At 40.7% G+C, this 20,912-nt stretch overlaps 1 protein-coding gene across 1 annotated transcript in view; it reads left to right on the forward strand.

The window, feature by feature from the left end:
* Nup88 (nucleoporin 88) overlaps positions 1-19,561 on the forward strand; it is a 27,463-nt gene extending 7,902 nt beyond the window's left edge. The window contains exons 5-17 of the mRNA XM_005349650.2: positions 1,485-1,661; positions 3,217-3,403; positions 4,914-5,061; positions 10,732-10,830; positions 12,100-12,190; positions 14,725-14,826; positions 17,102-17,260; positions 17,664-17,789; positions 17,898-17,963; positions 18,069-18,149; positions 18,380-18,506; positions 18,598-18,716; positions 19,334-19,561. Of these exons, the coding sequence (XP_005349707.1) occupies positions 1,485-1,661; positions 3,217-3,403; positions 4,914-5,061; positions 10,732-10,830; positions 12,100-12,190; positions 14,725-14,826; positions 17,102-17,260; positions 17,664-17,789; positions 17,898-17,963; positions 18,069-18,149; positions 18,380-18,506; positions 18,598-18,716; positions 19,334-19,397 (1,546 nt within the window). The 3' untranslated portion in view covers positions 19,398-19,561. The remainder of the gene's footprint in view (positions 1-1,484; positions 1,662-3,216; positions 3,404-4,913; positions 5,062-10,731; positions 10,831-12,099; positions 12,191-14,724; positions 14,827-17,101; positions 17,261-17,663; positions 17,790-17,897; positions 17,964-18,068; positions 18,150-18,379; positions 18,507-18,597; positions 18,717-19,333) is intronic.
* Positions 19,562-20,912: the final 1,351 nt, after the last annotated feature.

Consider the following 20,912-nt stretch of genomic DNA (forward strand, 5'->3'; position numbering starts at 1 on the left):
GTATGATTTTTTGAACATTTTATTCATCTTTATTCTGTATTTGATACTTTTTTTTTTCCAAGACAGGGTTTCTCTGTATAACAGTTCTGATTATCCTGGAACTCTCTTTGTAGACCAAGCTGATTCAACTCACAGAGATCCACCTGCCTCTGCAATTAAAGGCAGCCAGTATTTGATACTTGCAATATTTGAAAGTCCAAATGGGAGTGATAGTGATATACTTAAATCTGTGTTTGTTCTTTTCCTCACCTAAGTCATGTTGGTTGCTTTCCTTGCAATGAGGGTGTCTTACTGCAAATTTATATTTACTTGATCATGAAGTGTGGGGATATTGAGAGCCTGAATTGTTGGTATATTTTACCAGAATGGATTTATGTCTACTCCTAAGAGCCAGGGGTTGCTACAGCTAGGACTGTCTACTCCCTGTTTGTCCTAGCACCGAAAGTTTCACTTAAATGATGTGAAGAAATACAGCACCAGCTTAAATTCCAATGCATTCATTTCTACAATAGGGCAGGACCTAACCCAGAGGTTAATCCTGTTCTTGAGTCAGGGCACTTTCTGTCTTGTAGTGTTTCTGGAATAACCTGGTTAGGAATAGGGTTTTGTTTGGTTTTGATGGACACAGTATGTGTATAAGGGGCAGTAGAGCAAATACAGTGTTGAGAACTCCAATCTGGCATCAGTCAGCCTGCCTGGTCCCAGTCTAGGCTTCACCAATTGCCTGCTATGGCATCTAGGAAAGTTTTCTAATTTTATTAAACTTCATTTCTGTGACTACATTACATGAATAATAAAAAAAATTGACTGGAATACAGTTTTTCTTAGGATTTTTGTTTTGTTTTTGTTTTTTGAGACAGGGTTTCTCCGTAGCTTTTGGTTCCTGTCCTGGAACTAGCTCTTGTAGACCAGGCTGGCCTCGAACTCACAGAGATCCACCTGCCTCTGTCTCCCAAGTGCTGGGATTAAAGGCATGCGCCACCACCGTCCGGCCTACAAACACTTTTTGACCCTCATTTTTCTTTATAACACTACTCTCGTTCAAGAAAAAAATGGCATACACCTGTAATCTCAGCACTCAGAAGGCTAAGGCAGAAGGATTGTTCCAGTTCAAGGCCAGCTTGGGTTATAGTGTGTGACCCTGTCTTAATAAAACCAGAAGTAACAACAACAAAAAAAAACTTTTCCTGAATGTTTTGTTTATTTTTTCTCTAGAGAGCAAAGTCTTTCTTTAATTTGCTGATGTATTTTATGGACCTAGAACAGTGTATGGCACGTAGTAAGTGGCAAATGTTTGTGGAATAAATTTGTGTTCACCTGGTTTTCATGGATTCCATTTCTTTTTGTATTTCTATATGTGTTGTTTGTATGTCTGTATTTAAACTATTTGAAAATTAAGTTTTTTCACTAGTTTTTATGAGAATTTGTTTACTCTTCATAATAATAATTTTGTTTTCAACAAACTTTCTCAAATCTCTTTGTAGACGGGCATATACAGCATCTCTAGGAGAGACTGCAGTTGCATTTGACTTTGGGCCACTGGCAACAGTGTCAAAGAATATATTTGAACAAAAAGGCAAAGAAGAAATAGTAGCATATCCACTGTACATCTTATATGAGAACGGGGAGACCTTCCTTACCTATGTCAGTCTGTTACACAAGTAAGCTAATGCAGTAACCACTGCACCGCATCATCATTGCTGAACTTGAGATCCACATTTCTGTGTCTCAGGTGTAGATGAGAAATGGTACAGATTATCTGATTGTCCTCTTTCTTGTTTATTTAAGGAAGTTGTATAGTTTTAAAAATACTAAATTTGGTTCACGAAGCCTGGTTAACTAGAAAAGCATTGTTTCTCTTAGATAAACAAGGTAGAATGAGTATAATTAGATGAAATCTGATATCTTGCATTGATATTGTAGAGAAAAGGCATATGTACACATGAACATATAAGGACTCATTTCCTAGTACTGGACACAGTAAGTATTCGAAGGAGACACTATTTTGACTGCAGGAGTTGAGGGAATTTCTGCAGAGGACTGATGTCAAGCAAGATTAAATGAAGCATCAGGAAGGGTAAGACCATTTTAGTCACATGGACATCCCAAACTAGAGTACATTAATAAGTACAGTTGCTAGTCAGGGTCGGTGATTCGACATCTCCATCTGGAGCATTGCATTCAGGTAAAACAACAGATACTAACGCTAGCATTATCTTCTATGTGAAATCGATTGAGTTACAGTCCTAGGTAATAAACGTGGTGAGGTCTGTTCTGGAAGATGGTGATTTCTGAGCAGAGTAGATGGACAGGAAAGGCCTGGGGCAGCATAAGTTTCTATCTGATACACCCTGATTTTTTTTAGCATGCTTTTTTTTTTTAATGTGAATTTTGCCCTTTTTGTTGTTGGGAGTGGTAAGAATAGAAACCAGGCTAGATGTGGTGGTACATACCAATAATTTTAGCACACGAAGGCTGACATGGTTCTGAGTTTGTGGCTAGACTGGGCTGTGTAATGGGACCCTGTCTTTTTTTTTTTTTAAATTTGATGTGTATGAGTGTTTTGCCTACATATATGTGTCTCTGTGTACCGTATGCATGCAAAGGCCAGAAGTGGGCATCACATTCACTACAACTAGAGCTACAGACATTCATCAGCCACCATGTGGGTGCTGGGAATCAAGCCTAGGTTCTCTGCAGATGTAGCCAGTGCTATTAACCACTGAACCACCTATCCAGCCCTTTGTCTCTTATGTGTTTGGTGGTGGTGGTGGTGGTGGTGGTGGTGGTGGTGGTGGTGGTGGTGGTGGTGGTGGTGGTGGTGGTGGTGGTGGTGATTACTGAGGAAGGAACCTCTGATCTTATCACCACCAATAGAAGCCAGTCATGCCCCCAAACCTCACAGTGTGACAGTCTAAGGTATCTTCAAAGGCATTTTCCTAGCTCTAGAAGCTACAGCGGGAGGCTCAAGAACTAAAGGCAACCTAGATTACATAGGACTTTGTCTGGAAGGAAGGAAGAAACTAAACCAAACAAGTCTGGAATCTCTTCAGGCATTGCTTTCTTTTCAAGGGAAGATTATTTCAGATCAAGAATCACTATTGGGATATGAGAGGAAAAATGAAAAATAAAGACCTTTATTTGAAGTTACAGTAGCTGAAGGAAGATAAAAAATCTGTCAAAATTTTCTTGATAACATTTTCATTCTTCCTTTAGCCCTGGGAATATTGGGAAGCTGTTGGGACCATTGCCTATGCATCCTGCAGCTGAAGATAACTACGGTTACGATGCCTGTGCTGTACTTTGTTTGCCCTGTGTTCCCAATATCTTAGTAATTGCAACTGAATCAGGAATGTTGTATCACTGTGTTGTACTAGAAGGGGAAGAAGAAGACGATCAAACAGTAAGTGCCAGGCTAGTATTGGCTGTATTTCATATCTTTAATAGGTGTATTTTATGGGCCAATTTGAATACTTAGTATAAGGAATTCTGACTTACATATGGCGCTTCTGGTATTTTGGAAATTATATATTTCATATAAGAATAGTTGAAAAATAATTAAAAGAGTCCAAGTGGAGCTGGGTGGTGGTAGTGCATGCCTTTAACCCTAGCACTCTGATCGGAGGCAAAGACAGGCTGATCTCTGAGTTTGAGGCCAGCCTGGTCTAGAGTGAATTCTAGGACAGCCAGACTGTTACACAGAGAAACCCTGTCTCGAAGCCTCCTCTCTTCTCCCTCCCCCCCAAAAAGTTCAAGTGGAAAGAAGTTAGAAGATTGCCCAACATACTAGTTAATGAAACTGTATTTGTTTCTGATCTGTGTATTAAGGATTTCATGCCCTGCCCCAGTAAATTGAACCCTCCAAACAGAAGTCTGCTCTTGTAGCTGGAAAGATGGCTCAGTGGTTATGAGCACTGCTGCTCTTCAAGAACATTCAGGTTCAATTTGTAACACCCACATGGTGGCTCATAACCATTTGTTAGCTCCAGTCCCAGGGGATCCAACGCCCTCTTCTGGCCTCTGTGGGCATCAGGTATGCAAGTGGTGCACAGACATATTTGCAGATAAAACATTCAAATACATAATGAACTAAAAGCTTGGACCATGCTTGTTTTTAAGTTTATTATTTGATTTTTTAAATCTACATTTTAAAAAAGACATATTCAGACAAAACCATCTATCTGCTGGAACTGAAGTTGCAAGTGGTTGTTAGGTGTCATTTGGGTGCTAGGAACTGAATTTGGGTTGTCTGCAAGAGCAGCCAGTGCACTTAACTTCTGAGACACTCTCTAAGCCCTATTCTTCGATTTTTAGACAGTGTTTTACTATGTGGCTGATCCTGGCCTTGAACTTATTATTATATAGGCCAAGGTGGTCTCTATCTCAGACTCCTCCTGCTTTAACTTTCCCAGCTAGCTAGATTACAGGTGTGTACCCAGTTTCCTATGAATTTATTAACACCACTGTTAATGGTGATTCTGGTCTCTATATTCTTTTTGTTGTTATTTTAGTTTTTTTGAGACAGAGTCTCTCTCTGTGTGTACCCCTTGGAACTTTCTATGTAAACCAGGCTGGCCTGGAACTCACAGAACTCGGTCTGCCTCTGCCTCCTGAGTGCTGAGATTAAAGGCGTGTGCCTGACTCAGCTTGACCTCTATATTCTAGTCTTTAGTAACAGAGGTAAAGACCTTTGTATTACTGGGCTGGCTTTAACCCAGGCTTTTGTTTTTGTTATTTTGTTTAAGGATATTAGGGGAGATGGATGTTTAATAATTGGCGTGAAGGATAAAATTAAACATTTGAAAAGGCTAAGTGACCCAGCTTTTTTGCTTCTGTATTTGTGTACGTTTTCAAATTCATATGAGAGGTTGAAATTTCAGTCCTTTTTTTCTCCCGCTTTGTGTTGTTAACAGTCAGAAAAGTCCTGGGATCCCAGAGTTGACCTCATCCCTTCTCTGTATGTGTTTGAGTGTGTTGAATTAGAGCTTGCCTTGAAACTGGCATCTTCAGAGGATGATCCCTTTGCTTCTGACTTTTCCTGTCCAATTAAACTGCACAGAGGTAAGGGATTCACTAAGTGCTGCTCTTTTATCCCATTGTATACTAATTTAGCAATGACCGCGATGTAGTTTATTTGTGTGAGCTCAGCTTTTGGAATGTTATCACTGTGGATTCTTTTGGACTTTCAGTTACTACACAGCACATTCTTGCCAAGGCAGATTTAAGTTTGAACATACTCATCAGGCTCCACTCAGATATTTATTTTTGTGTGTATGGTATTTGTGTGTCTGTATGTGTCGTATCAGAGGACAGCTTTCCGGATGATTCTTTCAATTTTACATGGATTCTGGGGATCAGGCTTGTGGTGGGCACTTTACCCATTGAGCCACCCCATTGGTGCCACTCAGATGTTTAATGATGGCTTTTTCATGATCCTAACAAAAGTTGACTTCATAACCTGCATAATGGTACCTACCTATAATCTCAGTACTCGGAAGCCTGAATTAAGAGGTCAAGGCCATCTCATTATATGGTGAGTTCAAAACAGTATTCCTTATAAAATAAGCCTGCAAAGAAAATTCACTAAGCAAGTCTAGTTAGTGTTTTGAGCAACATAAACATTAAGTATATGAACTTGATAGATGAACACAGAGTGAAGTAAAGTGATGTATTTTGTTTCCTTATAAAGATACATGTGCCTTAGTTACTGTTGTAGACAGCATGACCAAGTCAACTCTTGTAAAAGGAAGCATTTAATTGTGGGCATGCTTATAGTTCTACAGGGTTAGTCTGTTATCGTTATGGCAGGAAACAGACAGGCATGGCACTTTATACATAAAGAGGATTTATTAGATTGGCTTACAGGCTGTGGTCCAGTAGTCCAGCAATGACTGTATCCCATTGAAAGTTCAAAACCCAGTAGTTGTTCGGTCCATGAGACTGGATGTCTCAGCTGGTCTTCAGTGTTTGTCCCAAAGAAATGGCTCCAATGTCAGTGAAAACAAGAGTGTTGGCAAGCAGGCAGAGTAAAAGCTTTCTTCCTTGCCCTTTACATAAGCTGCCACAGAAGGTGTGGTCCATTTAAGGTTTAAGGTGGATTTTCCACTTCAAATAATCTCATTAAGAAAAATCCCTCACAAGTGAATCCAGCTGCCTCACTTTAGGTAATTCCAGGTGTGGTTAAATTGACAACCAAGAATAGCCATCACAGCATGTCTTTGGAAGTCTTCATTACAAGCATTTTTTTTTCTTGGTTTTTGTAATGAAAGTAACATTCTCTTGTGAAACACATTTCTGACTTACTCTTATTTGTGCTTTAAACATATTACAGTCACTGAACTAACACTTAAGGTTTACAAAAGTAAAATGGCTTAAATGTTGGCCTTTTTCAAAAATAACTTTTCTGTTATATATCAGTATTAGTTTTTTCCTTCTAGACTTTTAACATCCCAAACGATTTAAAAAATATATATTTTTAAACAATGGTAGATCAGGTGAGCTGATTTGATAAGTCTTAAATTTATACAAATAAAAATTTTCAATTTTATTGTTCAGACAGAGGGATGATTTGTTAGACAAGGTTTGGCTTGGCTGACACAAGGTCTTTGGTAACCCAGGCTGGCCTAGAACTCACTGTGTAGCCCAGGCTAGTATGCAACTCATATTCCTGCCTGCCTGCGTCTAGGCTTCCTCATGAACTGCCACATTCAGCCTTTTGCTCTGTATTTGAACACTTGGCTTCATACTTGGGATCCTCCTACCTCAGCCTTCTAGGGGCTGGGATTACAGGCATGTACCACTAGACCCAACACCTTTGAAAGTTTTTAGAGTAGCATACTGTTTTTGTAAGTTATCAGAACTCATATATAAACCAGATGAGAACATGACATCAACTTTACAATATTAACTATAAAATTAAAATTTTAAAAGTGGGACTATTAATAGAAAACTTTAACTTAAGTGATTATGAATTGTCTCTATCAACTTTATTATATATATTATTTCTGTATTTTATTTTAATGTTTTTTAAAGGCATGTGTATGTATGCATATACATGTGCAGGAAGAGGTAAATTAGGCCTCCTAGAACTGCAGTTAAAAGGGATTGTGAGCTACACGGTGTGAATGCTGGGAACCTCTGGGAGAACAATACATACTCTCAACTGATAACCCATTTTTCTACTCCATTTTAATCTTTTAGAAAACCTTTTTTTTTTTTTTTAATTAGATTGGGTCATTTTATGTGTATGGGTGTTTTGCCTCTAAGTATGTTTGCGTGCCACTTTGGTGGAGACCAAAAGAGGGTGTTGATCCCTTAGAACTGGTGTTCCATAAGGTTGTGAGCCACAGTGTGAGCGCTGGGAGTTGAATGAGGTGGAAGAGCAGCTGGTGCTTTTGATCTCTGAGCCACTTCTCTAGCCCGTCTTAGAAAATCCTAACTGCTGGGAATGTGCTAACAGTAAGTACTTGGCTGACATATAAGGTCTGGGTTCAATCCCTAGCACCACATAAACCAGGTTGTGCCATGTGCCTATAATCCCAGCACTCTGGAAACAGACAGGAGGACCAGAAGTTAAAGGCCATTCTCAGCTACATAGCAAGTTTGAGGCCAGTCTAGGCTACATGAGACCCTGTCAAGAAAAGGGAAGACGGACAAGGTGGCTAAGAAGATAATGGTACTTGTTACCAAGCCTGACAACCTGAGTTGGATCCCCAGTATCTAGATAATGTAAGGAGAGAAGTGACTTCCGAAAGTTGTCCTCAAACTTCCACACACATACCCGGTACACACACACACACACACACACACACACACACACACACACACACACACTTGCATGCACACTATAAATATAATTTTTAAAAAATGAGCTCTTAACCATAGAGATAAATGTTTATGAGTAACAATAGGTTTTCAAGAGAATAGAATATGGTGGGGTATAGTTGTAATCATAGCCACTCAGCAGGCTAAAGTAAGATAGGTTCTAGGCTCAAAGGAGGTGATATCTTATTTTGTAATGCTTATTGTTTCATGATAGGACTGTGTCCTGAGCAGTGTGCCAGTGTCTTCCTCAATACCTGTGCTGGAGCAGTGCACATGCTGCACCAGTCCTGTACTCAGCAGATGTGTGCAAGCATAGATTTTTCTGCTGCTATCGTGGTTTTTTAATTTATTTTTATTTTATGCATATTGTTTTGTCTGTATGTAAATCTGTGATGGTGTTAGATCTTGGAGTTACAGACAGTTGTGGGGTGCCATGTGGTTACTGGGAATTGAACTCAGGTCCTCTGGAAGAGTAGTCAGTGCTCCTAACCACTGAGCCATTTCTCCAGCCCTTTTTTTTTTTTTTTTATGTTTTTTCCCCTTATCTTTAGAAATGTATTACCATGATAGGGGATGTACATGGTATTGGGGCATGAATGCCACAACACTTATGGAGGTCACTTTGTAGAGTCAGTTCTATCCATCCACCTTTACTTGGGTTCTAGGGATTGAACTTGTCAGCTTGCGTGGCAAACACCTTTTCCTGTGTTGTAATAAGAGCGGCGGGGCTACGTTCCTGGCACCTGGCCGCCCACACGGCTAGCTTTATACCTGAAATAATTACACGGAAACTGTATTCTTTTAAACACTGCTTGGCCCATTAGCTTTAGCCTCTTACTGTCTAGCTCTCACATCTTGCTTTAACCCATTTCTAATAATCTGTGTAGCCCACGAGGTGGCTTAACAGGGAAGATCTTAACCTGTGGCTGTGTCGGGTGGGAGAATCATGGCGACTGCCTGAATCGCCTTCTTTCTCCCAGCTTTCTGTTCTGTTTACTCCGCCTATCTAAATTCTACCCTATCAGAGGGCCAAACAGTTTTCTTTATTAGCTAACCAATGAAAGCAACAGATAAGATACAAGACCCACCTCCATCGTTCCTGTTACTTGCTGACCACATTGCCAGGCATTCCTTTTTTCTGGCTAATGCACAAATGGGAACTGGCCCTGGACAGAAATCCCCCTCAGCTCTCATAGATTCACATCATATTACACTTTGAACAGTGAAACATATTTTGCAGAGACAGAAATTCCAAGGTTTGGTTGTTTAGACAAATGGGGAAATCTGCAGTGTAAATCCTGTCAAAGGTTCTTCCCATATACAGCAGGCCTGCTTTTTCCAAGCAGCAGTTAACTAGCGTCATCTTCTCCAAAGTGCCTGGCAGAGGCAGTGTTCCTTTAGTGAAGTTTTACTTAGTGTGATTTTACTATCTTCTGAGTAAGTTTATTGGTAAGTCCTTTGTAAAATTCGTTCATGGCTTCCATTTTCTCCTTCCCCAGGTATTGGCATGACAGGTTTACACTACCACACACAGCCTTCTGTGTCTTCTGCTCCACTTTGACCAAAACCATTGGCATATCTCTTTATCTGTGACACTAAATTTATTTTTGCACCATGAGGTGTTTTGTTAACTTGAACCTTGTTATGAAGTGTCCACAAGGAATTTGTTGGCTGGTCTTTTCTTGAGACATGGCTCTTCCTTCTCTTTGCTTTGCTTGTTAATTTTTTTAAAAAAGTATTTATTTTGTTTACAGTGTTCTGTCTGCATGTATGCCTGCAGGCCAGAAGAGGGCGCCAGATTTCATTACAGGTGGTTGTGAGCCATCATGTGGTTGCTGGGAATTGAACTCAGGACCTCCGAAAGAACAATCAGTGCTCTTAACCTCTGCGCCATTTCTCCAGCCTGTTAATTTTTTTTAAAGATGTATTTGTTTATTATGTATACAGTGTTCTGTCTACAAGTGTGCCTGCAGGTCAGAAGAGGGCACCAGATCATTACAGATGGTGGCTCACAACCTCTGTAATGATGGTTGCTGGGAACTGGACTCAGGACCTCTGGAAGGGCAACAGTGCTCTTAACCTCTGAACTATCTTTACAGCCCTGACTTTGCTTGTTTCTTCGGTGTCTCCTTTAGTTTCTTTCCCTTCTCCTTCCTCCATCTTTGTTTTTCCTTTGCTCCATGTTTATGATGACTTCTGTTGACTACTTTGGGCATTGTTCCCACTGTGTTTCTTTTAACAAGATTCCAAGGTTTTGATTTTGTCAAGTTGTCATCAGCGGACAGCCTTTGGTTCATGATTACTTCTCTTTTAGAGGGTCTGATCCTTAGAGATTAAAACAAAAACTCTTAGCCCTACAGGATTTTATCCCAAAAAGGCCAGTTCTGGAGATCAGGGGGCCCCAGTGGGATAACAGCCATCTTTCTGCTGTGTCCTGAGCTGTTGGAGCTTAAGACAGTATGTGTAGAGTTTCATTCTCAACCACCCTACTTTGAACAATTTTCAGTAAATGTAAAATGGATGAATGGTTTACTTAATGGGAAGTAATTTTAGAAAATTAACAATTTGGGTCCAGGGATGGTGGTCACAGACAAAAAGGTAGATCTGTGGATTTGAGGCCAGCCTGGTCTACATACTGAGTCAGGCCAGCCAGGGCTTCATAATTTGATACTACCTCAAAGGAAGTATGAACAGGAAATAACATTTAGATTGTGTCTGTTGTTTTTTAATACTTATCAAATTGAAAATGAAATTCAGATTAAATAGTTTCAAGTCCCTGACAATAGTATACAACCATGAAAATCCTGTAGACAGTCAGTTCTATCACCATGTATTTGTAGGCTACTGGGGTAAATTCTTCCAGTTTTCCAGTGGCTACCTTTGTATTTTTGATGATCTCATGTGCAGATCCCAAGTGTCCTTCGAGATACCACTGTACCCACGAAGCTGGCGTGCACAGTGTTGGGCTGACTTGGATTCATAAACTTCACAAGTTTCTCGGATCAGGTAAGTTTACTAATGCTGTGTATTTCCCAGTATATTTCGGACAAAAGTTAGTTTGGAGAAGAAAAAATAAAAATAGAATCAGTGAAACCAAACATTCCCTGGAAGGAACATCATCAGAACTGATAAACCCTTAAGTCAACAGACCAAATACTAGACAGCAAAACTAAAATTACAATAAAAAACAGAAAGCAAAGGTAGAGTACTGTTAGGTTTACAGAAACTTAAAATTTTAAGGGAAAACTGAATATAGCAGTTAGAAGACCTAGATGAAATGGATGGACTTCAGGACTGACTGGAGTAGAAAATGGGAGGGAAACTACTTGCCCAAGACCATTTAAAATATTGATTCTTCATGAGCTCCCAGAAAAACAGCACCTCTTACCTCAATCTGTAATACCAAAATAAAACAAAATATACAAACTAGAGGCAAAAATATCTGACAAATATAGATACAAAAAGATTGAGTGGTATTTACTGCAGAAATGGGGCTTTCTTCAGCCTCCAGCACTGTCATGTGATAACATATGGGATACAAGGGGAAAGCCATATAGTGTTCTTCTGAAGTATTAAAATAATTAAGAATACTTAGCATCTTTTCACGTTAAAAACATTTAAAAGGGCTGGGATATTGCTCAGTGGTAGATCATTTGCCTACGCTCTAGAAGACCTTGATTCTGATCCTCTGGACTACTTAAAACAAAAAACATCAACAAACTAGTCTTAGGAGTTTCCCCCCCCCCCCAAAAAAAATAAATAAATAAGACTACTTATGAAAACCCAACAGTTAACACCATACTTAATGACAGGCTAAATGTTTTCTCTTTTTTAAATATATTTTTATCTTTTAGGATTTCATATATGCATAGTGTCTTGATTATATTCACACACCTACACACACACACACCTTCCCCTACCTCCTCTCAGATCCACTCTTCAAGCCCCAACTCCTCTCCCAACTTCATGTCCTTTTCTTTCTTTCTTTTTTTTTTTATTTTAAATAACCTAAGTCCAAATAGTGTTGCATACTTTCTTGTGAGTATAGGACCAGATAGTAGGACAAGCTCACCACAGCCTATGAAAATTGCTTCATCTCCTTCCAGCAGCCAGCAGCTTTCAGTAACTCCTCAGCTAGGGTCTGTTTGAGAAAGGTACCCTCTGTGAGAAGCAGTGGCTTGAAACAAAAAATTCATTGCATTTAACAAATGACAGCATTTTAATTTGGAGTTCTGTCTGAGCACCAGTTGATTTCTCTAATACATTCTTTTGTAGATGAAGAAGATAAGGACAGTTTGCAGGAACTTGCTGCAGAACAGAAATGCTTTGTAGAACACATTCTCTGTACAAAGCCATTGCCATGTAGGTAAGGACCTTCTTTCTCTGTGCACCCAGCAAATAATTGTTTTAATTCTGGCTTCTCTTGTAAGGCTGTCATGGTTATCCAAAGCTTTCTCCTGCTCTAGAGTCACCCTGTTCCTTAGCTTCTCTTAGCTAATGTTTATTTTCTCATCTTATATCACTTCTTTAAAGATGCTTCCCTTAATTCCCCACTCTAACTCAGGGTTCTTCTGTTGTCTTTGTAATCTCAATATCTCTCTCTCTCTCTCCCCCTCTCTCTCCCTCTCTCTCTCTCTGTGTGTGGTATGTATGTATGCCACGCGATATGACTACAGCTCTGTCTTTTATAATTTTCTGTTGGCTTTGTGCCTGATTACTCTATGTAAGAGTACCTAGTAGACATTCAGTAAATGGTTGATGAGTAAAGAGAGGTGCGTAGAATGGATCCCAGGTTTCTTGTCTGGCTAAATGAATAGATGTGGTACCCTTTGGGAAAACCAGCATGTAGAAGAACAGATTTGGGGAGATGGTGGTGTCCCTCCTAGAGCACCTTAAGTAGAAGAGCCTAACAGGCAATTGTGTGTATGGGTCTGAAGTTTGGAATGCTCTGGAGTAGTGAAAGTGCCAGCATTGGAAGTGTTGTTCTGAATCTTGCCCAGAAGGTCTGGAGTCAGAAAAGGAAACTCGAGGGAGGTAAGCAACACATGACTGTGAGCAGTGAGTGGAAAAGCGAAGCCCAGGAAGGAAATTTGAGAGAGGGGTTCAGAGAATGGAGGGAACCCAGAGTAAAGGTATGAAGGATACCAAGGAGAAGCTATGTCAAGAGGACACAGTAGCATTGTATAAGCACTGACTTGGCAATGTACTGGAGGGACTGAGGAATGACAAGAGGTTGAAAAGTGAGCAGGGAACTGTATATTATAGTTTTACTCGGCTAGAGAGATGGCTCTGCAGTTAACAGCACTGACTGGCTGCCATTACAGAAGACCCAGGTTCCATTCCCAGCACCCACGTGGCAGCTCACAGCCACTGTAACTCAAGACACTGGAAATACGATGCCTTCTTCTGGCCTTTGCCAGCACTAGACACATACTTGGTATATATATACACGTAAAATAAATAATTGTTTAAAATGAAGGCGAGGCAAAGACACGGCAGTGTAAAAATGGGACTAGTGATTACCTATGCATAAGGATGACTGTGATCAGGGACGGACATGCAGGATTCCATGGCTGCTGCTGCCTCCTCCCCTTCCTTTTTTTCTTGTATGTGCTATACATTGAACCTAGGGCCCTGTGCATGCTAGGCAAGCATTCTGTCGCTGAGCTATAACCTCAGTTTTGCCTTTTAATTATTGGCCCAGTACTGGTTACATGGTCTGAATACACATCTTTGAATATTGGTTACATACTGATTAATTGTATAGTTTACTGAGATGTATAAGTTTTATTAATATTAGAGTGTGATGTTCATTTGTAAAGTTTGTTTGGTGGTGATTTTTTTAAGATCTTTTTATTTTAAAAAGAAAAATGGATGGGGAGCTGGATCTGTGGGTAACAGCACTTGCTTAACAAGCTTGAAGATCTGAGTTCAAATCTCTAAGTAGATATAAAAGGCTAGGTATGGTCATGTGCTTCTATATACCCAGCTCCATTGTAGGAACAGAACCAGGAGGATAGCTAGGACTTGCTGGTTGCTAGCTTCACTCAGAGAAACCCTGGCTCAAGGGACTAGAGTGAAGCTCTGCCTACACACAGGTGTGTGAACAAGCACTTGTGTATACACTACACACTCAAATAAGATTGCTGTTACTTACAAAATAAAGGACAGATTAGGGGGAGCCAGACTGGGGTGCAATGAAGCTTCCCATAAAGCCACAGTGGGGAATGTTTTAAATGGACAAAATGAAACAAAACAGGAGCTTGTCTATAAGCTGAGAGGAGATGCATAATAGACACTTTGAAACTATACAGTTGATGGCACACCAGATGTGACAGGAGGTGGCTCTGACAATAAGGTGCAGGTGTATGATCAGACAGAAAGAACGGACATGCAGACCAGTAGTAAAGCTTTTTGGTGGGGACAACAGTTCCCACTTGAGAACCGTGGATTCCCCCCCACTTCTGGTGGAAGAAAATCGGAAGGAAACAATGCTGTACAACTAAATGAAATGATGAGGTCCTTGGCAGTGTGGGGTCACTGGGTGTGTAATGTGAAATCCCAAGTCCTGTTCATTTAGGTTTCTGAGCAGTTTGTAAGCACTAGATATACTAGGTACACCAAGATAGGTAGGCCTTAAGCGGGGAGAAAGACACAGAAGCTCTGTATCCCTGGGTAATTGGTAATTAGCTTACAGATTAAGTGGAAGCTTGGATTTAAGTGGAAGCTTGGATTAAACTGATCATGGTATGTTTCAAAATCACAATGTGTGTGACTGTTACTACATTGACATCAAGATGTCACAGGCCCCCAAAAGTTGTGGACGCTATAGGCATGTAATTGCTATTGGTTCTGGTGCATTTGCTGCTTTGTAATTTAACTGTGATTGTCTCTCTCCAGGCAGCCAGCTCCAATTCGAGGATTCTGGATCGTCCCGGACATCCTGGGACCCACAATGATCTGCATCACCAGTACCTATGAATGTCTCATAAGGCCTTTATTGTATGTCTCATTCTATGTTATCCCACAACTCTTTAATTCTGCAAATCAAAGCTGGGGAAATGCCATCAGTAACTGGCTTGAGGCTGTCTATGTGGTGTATGATTTGGCTTCTGAACTGAGTGGATGTTTCTGTTTTCATAGCTGTCTCTGAAAGGTATTCTAGGCATGGTGGTGTTGTCTTGTTTTGCCATCTCATAACTAAGAATCAGAGCTTTTCTGTTTGTAAGATAGGGTCTCAGTTTATAGTCATATTGGCCTTAAGCAGTTCCCACCTCATCTGGGGTTACAACAAGCCTGATTCCCTCCACCCAGCTAGAGATTTCTCCTAATTGCAGAGAGGACTACATGTTGTGATTGGATTTAATGATGGTTCATGTCAGGTCCAGATGTAAGGTGTTCTCCTGCATGCCCTCTGGACACATCAGAGAAGCCCCCTAAGGAACATACTGATTTCCATGTAATAAAAGAAGGCATAGATTTGCGCCTCACAGGTTGCTCACAACAGGTGATGCAGGTGGAGGTCTGTTTGGTCCCAAATTCTGCACTTAGTTTATCTCTCTTTGTGCCAGCCTCAGAGGGACATCAAAATATGCAACTCTGGGAAAAGAGTATAAAGCTAAGTTCATGTATTAAGTTGTAATCACCATTTTCCTTTTTCCAACTTGGCCTTGGGAGGCCAAGTTTTATTTATTTATTTATTTTTTAAACACAGATTTTTTTAAATTTTTTATTTATTTATTATGTATATAATATTCTGTCTGTGTGTATGTCTGCAGGCCAGAAGAGGGCACCAGACCTCATTACAGATGGTTGTGAGCCACCATGTGGTTGCCGGGAATTGAACTCAGGACCTTTGGAAGAGCAGACAATGCTCTTAACCACTGAGCCATCTCTCCAGCCCGAGGCCAAGTTTTATAAGTGCAGAAATAGACATGAGAACTAAATCAATGGGGTATCAAATGTGAGACTCTCCATCTCCAGTCTCTTGGTGTGTCCATTTAGAGTAGGTGCTTCTAAATACTGAGTGTAAAATGCCTGCATTTAGTTTCTATTCTTGCATACTCTTTAAAGATTGACCAGTTACATTGTTTGACAAGGAAAAAAATAATACAGGTATAAATTTTATGTTGCTTTATTTAAAAAAAATACTAAAATTCTAGCAACTTTAAAGAAACAGGCACTAGAAAAATGTTTGCCAGTAAGCCAGTGAGATGCCTTAGTAGGTAAGAGTGCTCACCACTGACCCTCACAACCTGAGTTCAATCCCCAGAACCCATGTGATGCATTTATTTTTTGTTGTGTGTTTTTGAGACAAGGGTTTTTTTATGTACCCCTGGCTATCCTGGAACTGACTCTGTAGGCTTGAACTCACAGAGATCTGCCTGCCTCTGCTTCTTGAGTGCTGGGGTTAAAGGTGTGTGCCACCACCACCCAGCACCGTTAGTGTTTTAAATAAAGCCTAGTCGCACTATTTGGACAATAGAAAATAAGTCTCAAAGAGGGGGAGAAAAGGCTTCATTAGCTGGATACCTTTTAATCATATTTCTGCCAACTGTCCAAAACACAAGTTGTCTGTATATTAACTCTTGCTTACAAAGCTCTTCCAAATACTTTGAATTGTTGCCTTCAAAGTATGATGCATACTGCCGAAGTTCACAATCCTTGGAGCTTTCCCAGAAATTGCCTTTGGAAATACTTGCCCTTGATTGTAATTTTTAGAAATAGTTATATAGAAGCAAATATAGTACACAACAGTCATCTGGCCTCAGACCAGCATTTATCAACCTAAACTATGCCCCAAAAAGGAGCGGTTAGTGTTAACGGTGCTGTCTTGAGTCCTTTGCAAGAAAGGGACTATGGAATTTTTTTTTTGCCTTGATCTTTTCAAAAAAAAATTTTGTTTTGTTTTTTCTTTTTTTTTTTTAAGACAAGGTTTCTCTGTAGCTCTGGTGCCTGTCCTGGAACTAGCTCTTATAGACCAGGCTGGCCTCGAACTGACAGAGATCCGCCTGCCTCTGCCTCCTGAGTACTGGGATTAAAGGCGTGTGCCACCACCGCCCAGCTCAAAAAGAATTTTTAAAAAGAGTCCAAAATGCTCAAATGGCAAGATAGGAACTTCCCGAGATGACCTTTCAGGGTAGAACACACGTTCTTGTAGTTTTACAAAAGTAGTACTTTAGGTCCTCATGTCCTCGGATTTTGGCTAAGTATGGCTGATGACATCCTGTAATGCAACAAGTAGTTACACAGTGGACTTTACTTGTTTGTTTTGTAGAAGTACAGTCCACCCAGCATCTCCTCCCCTGCTGTGTACCCGAGAAGATGCTGAAGTGGCAGAGTCTCCCCTGCGCATCCTGGCTGAAACCCCAGACTCCTTTGAGAAGCATATTAAAAGCATCTTGCAACGTAGTGCTGCCAACCCCGCATTTCTCAAGTATGAGATTTGGGCCATATGAGTTTTAAGAATGGGCTTTTTCTTTAAAATGGGGCTTTGTGCTTGCTACCAAGTGTTCATCCTTGCTTTCGGATCTTTCTGTCCTAACTGTGGTTCATGGGAGGGGGCATGGCACATCCCATCAGCTAGTCAGAAGTGGCACCTGAAAAAGTGCTAAACAAAGGTAATGAGATGGCTAGGACTTGCCAGTGTGATGGTGTGTGCCTTAATCTCAGCACTCGAGAGGCAGGCGGATCTCTGTGAGGACAACCTGGTCTCCAAGAGAAACTCTGTCTCAGAAAACAAAACAAATCCCCCCACCCCCCAAAAAAAGGTAGCTAGGATTTGTCTGATTGGTTATTTTACCCGGCGAACGAGAATAATGACAGAAACTGTTCTAAAGATCATCTGAAAAGGATTTGGCTCCCCCTCCTGAGGAGTGTCTTCAGCTTATCAGCAGAGCCACCCAAGTGTTCCGAGAACAGTACATTCTCAAGCAAGACCTGGCCAAGGAAGAAATTCAGCGGAGGTAGTGTCCTGTGTTGAACACCACTAGTCCTTGCTAGGGGTTGGCTTATTGTGATCACCTGTGGAAGCCTGGCTTTCCTTTGACCTTTACTACTACTTCTTTTTGAAGGGTCAAATTATTATGTGACCAAAAGAGGAAACAACTAGAAGATCTCAATTACTGTCGAGAGGAGAGGTAGGTGTCAGAACCAAAGGAGAAAACAGTGGGGAGTAGTGAACTGCATCTCCCTCCGGATGCTGTGTCACATCATATGACTGCAAGAGTTCTTCATTCCTCCAGGAAGAGTCTGCGGGAAATGGCAGAGCGCTTAGCTGACAAGTATGAGGAAGCTAAAGAAAAACAAGAAGATATCATGAACAGGTCAGTGGACCGTGAAGATCCAGTTCCCTCCTTGCTCAGGACTGCCAATGTTCACACACCTATAGAGTAGAATAGAGTAGAACTCTAACCCTTTGAAGTACCAGGAAAGACTTCCTGTCCCCTAACTCCTCTGGGATGTGTCTCCTCAGACACTGAATTTTTTGAATTACAAACTCTGTGTTTCTGTTATAATTCGCAGTCTTAACCCACATGTTCTTTTTTTCCTTAAGGATGAAGAAAGTGCTCCACAGTTTTCATACTCAGCTCCCGGTTCTCTCTGACAGTGAGAGAGACATGAAGAAGGAATTACAGCTGATACCTGACCAACTACGACATCTAGGCAATGCCATCAAACAGGTGAGAATGGGTGCAGGGTAGCCAATGGATTTCTGTAAAATGTGAAAAATAAAATAGATACTGTAAAGGTGTGTTCTGTTTGATACTTAAGGTTACTATGAAAAAAGACTATCAACAGCGGAAAATGGAAAAAGTGCTGAGTCCTCAGAGACCCACCATTACTCTCAGTGCCTACCAGCGGAAGTGCATTCAGTCCATCCTGAAGGAAGAGTAAGTTGATGTTTTCCAGTCAGCTACTGTTGAGACATTTTTCCTTGGCAATATACTAAAAGCTGTCTGTCTGTCTGGATAAGAATCCTGAGTCTGGGATTTGCCTGTAGAATAGGGGCATGATAGACAGAGGCTTAAATGAATATGGTGGGATGAAAAACAGCAGCTCTCCTATATAATTTTGTTGTGTAATCAAGAGTACATCCCATGGATTGGTTAGCAGTGTTCCTGGGGCTGTGCTCAGTGGTAGAGCATCTGTCTAATGTGAAGTGCCTTGGGTTCAATCCCCAACACCACACAAAAATTCCACTGCTGTCTACCTGAAACCTTCTTAAGCTATTCAGATAATTAATTAATAAAGCCATTCTTAAGTCTATTGCAATGCTGGGAGTTTAAATCCTTAGACTCCTGGGCATGGTGGCACACAAATTTAATCCTAGTACTCAAGAGGCAGAGACAGACAGAGTTCGAGGCCAGCCTAGTGTACAGAGTTCCAGAACAGCCAAGACTTACAGAGAGAAATCCTGTCTCAGAGTTGGGGGGCGGAAAAAAAATCTTACAACTCAGTACTAATGGCTCGTCCATTTTTTGAAGTGAGTCATTTGATGATTTTGCAGGGGTGAACACATCAGGGAAATGGTGAAGCAAATCAATGACATCCGAAATCATGTCAACTTCTGACACCACCTGAAGTTAACACAACTGAAGGCTCCCAAACTGATGCTGTAAAACAAACAGGTAGCACTCTAATTTATAAAGAAGCATTTTGGATAAACTTTGGTGTGATTATTCTTGTTATTCCTTTTGTTCTGTATAATTTGAATAAATTTTTATTCAAAATTTGACTTTGCTTTATAATTAATGTCTATGATTTATTTTTCAAAATTCTGGGACAAAGCTTCAGCTGCATGCTGTCAGGTCTATATCTGAAGAATAAGAGCGGCATCTTAAGTAGCAGAACCAAAACTGGGATGCAAAGGAATAGGCCACACAGTCTACTCAGTAGCAGCTCTTTTAATTTGAACACTCTCTTAAGGACACGCCTTCGGTACAGTTAACACACAGAGACACCTGCAGTCTGTGCAGAGCAGAGGTGAAGATCTACATACAGTTGCTAACAGTTGCAGAGTCCTCTGCTGGCTCATTTCCTCACGGGCATCGTTGCCTTTCAGAGCTCAGTTTGGCTATGGCTATGTCTACTCGGTGAGTTCTGGTGCAAGTTCTAGCACCCTAAAGGAAAAGAAAAATGTGTTCTGCCATATACATTTAGATCATCTTTTCAAACCTGCCAATTTGAGTTCTGAAAAGTAAGTATGGTACCTGCCTAGAAACAACTGAGTAACTGCCAATTAGAAGCTGCATGGTAAGGTATGTTACAGGTAAAGGTAAGCCAGGTTAGACATGCAAGAGAAAGGTCTACACAGATGGAGTACAGCAATGGAACCATATTTTTCCTCTTCTGGTGAATTCCACCTTCTAAAGCAGATCTCATTTATGCAGAACATTGAAGTTCAAAGAACTCTTTCCTACCTGGTGGTGTAGCAGCAGTTTATTTCATACCACAGACAGGCTGTTGAAAACTTAGCATTGATGTGTTTCTCATTGAGTGGATCCCAGCAGTTTGCATCTGTCCCAAGTACAGACTAGAAACATCCCCTAATCGTGATTTATTGCTCAATCCCCAGCTTCTGGAGAAAAGTTGTCTGTAAAGTGCTTGGTCTCAAGCCGGGCAGTAGTGGCACGCCTTTAATCCCAGCCCTTGGGAGGCAGAGGCAGGTGGATCTCTGTGTCTTCAAGGCCAGCCTGGTCTACAAGAGCTAGTTCCAGGACAGACACTAAAGCTACAGAGAAACCCTGTCTTAAAAAAAGTGCTTGGTCTCAGCAGAACAGCTCATGGGGAGTGACAGTTAAGAATGATTATGAATTTCCCATTCACTGTGGCCAACAGTGATCCAAAACAAATTAGCTTGGAGCTGAAGGACTAGTCCTAAATCTAATGTAATCACATTATAGTTAATAAAATCCCTTTAACTCAGTGAGGATACTGTTTCTTTAAACCAAGTAGTACTGTATACAAGGGGACTTCAAGCCAATTAATGTTTCCATGCATTGGCAAGCCTGTAGCACTAATCCCGCAATTTTTTTTAAATATTTATTTATTATGTATACAATATTCTGTCTGTGTGTATCCCTGCA

This window comes from Microtus ochrogaster, chromosome 7 (assembly GCF_000317375.1).
Source record: "Microtus ochrogaster isolate Prairie Vole_2 chromosome 7, MicOch1.0, whole genome shotgun sequence".
NCBI classification, from domain to species: Eukaryota; Metazoa; Chordata; class Mammalia; order Rodentia; family Cricetidae; genus Microtus; species Microtus ochrogaster.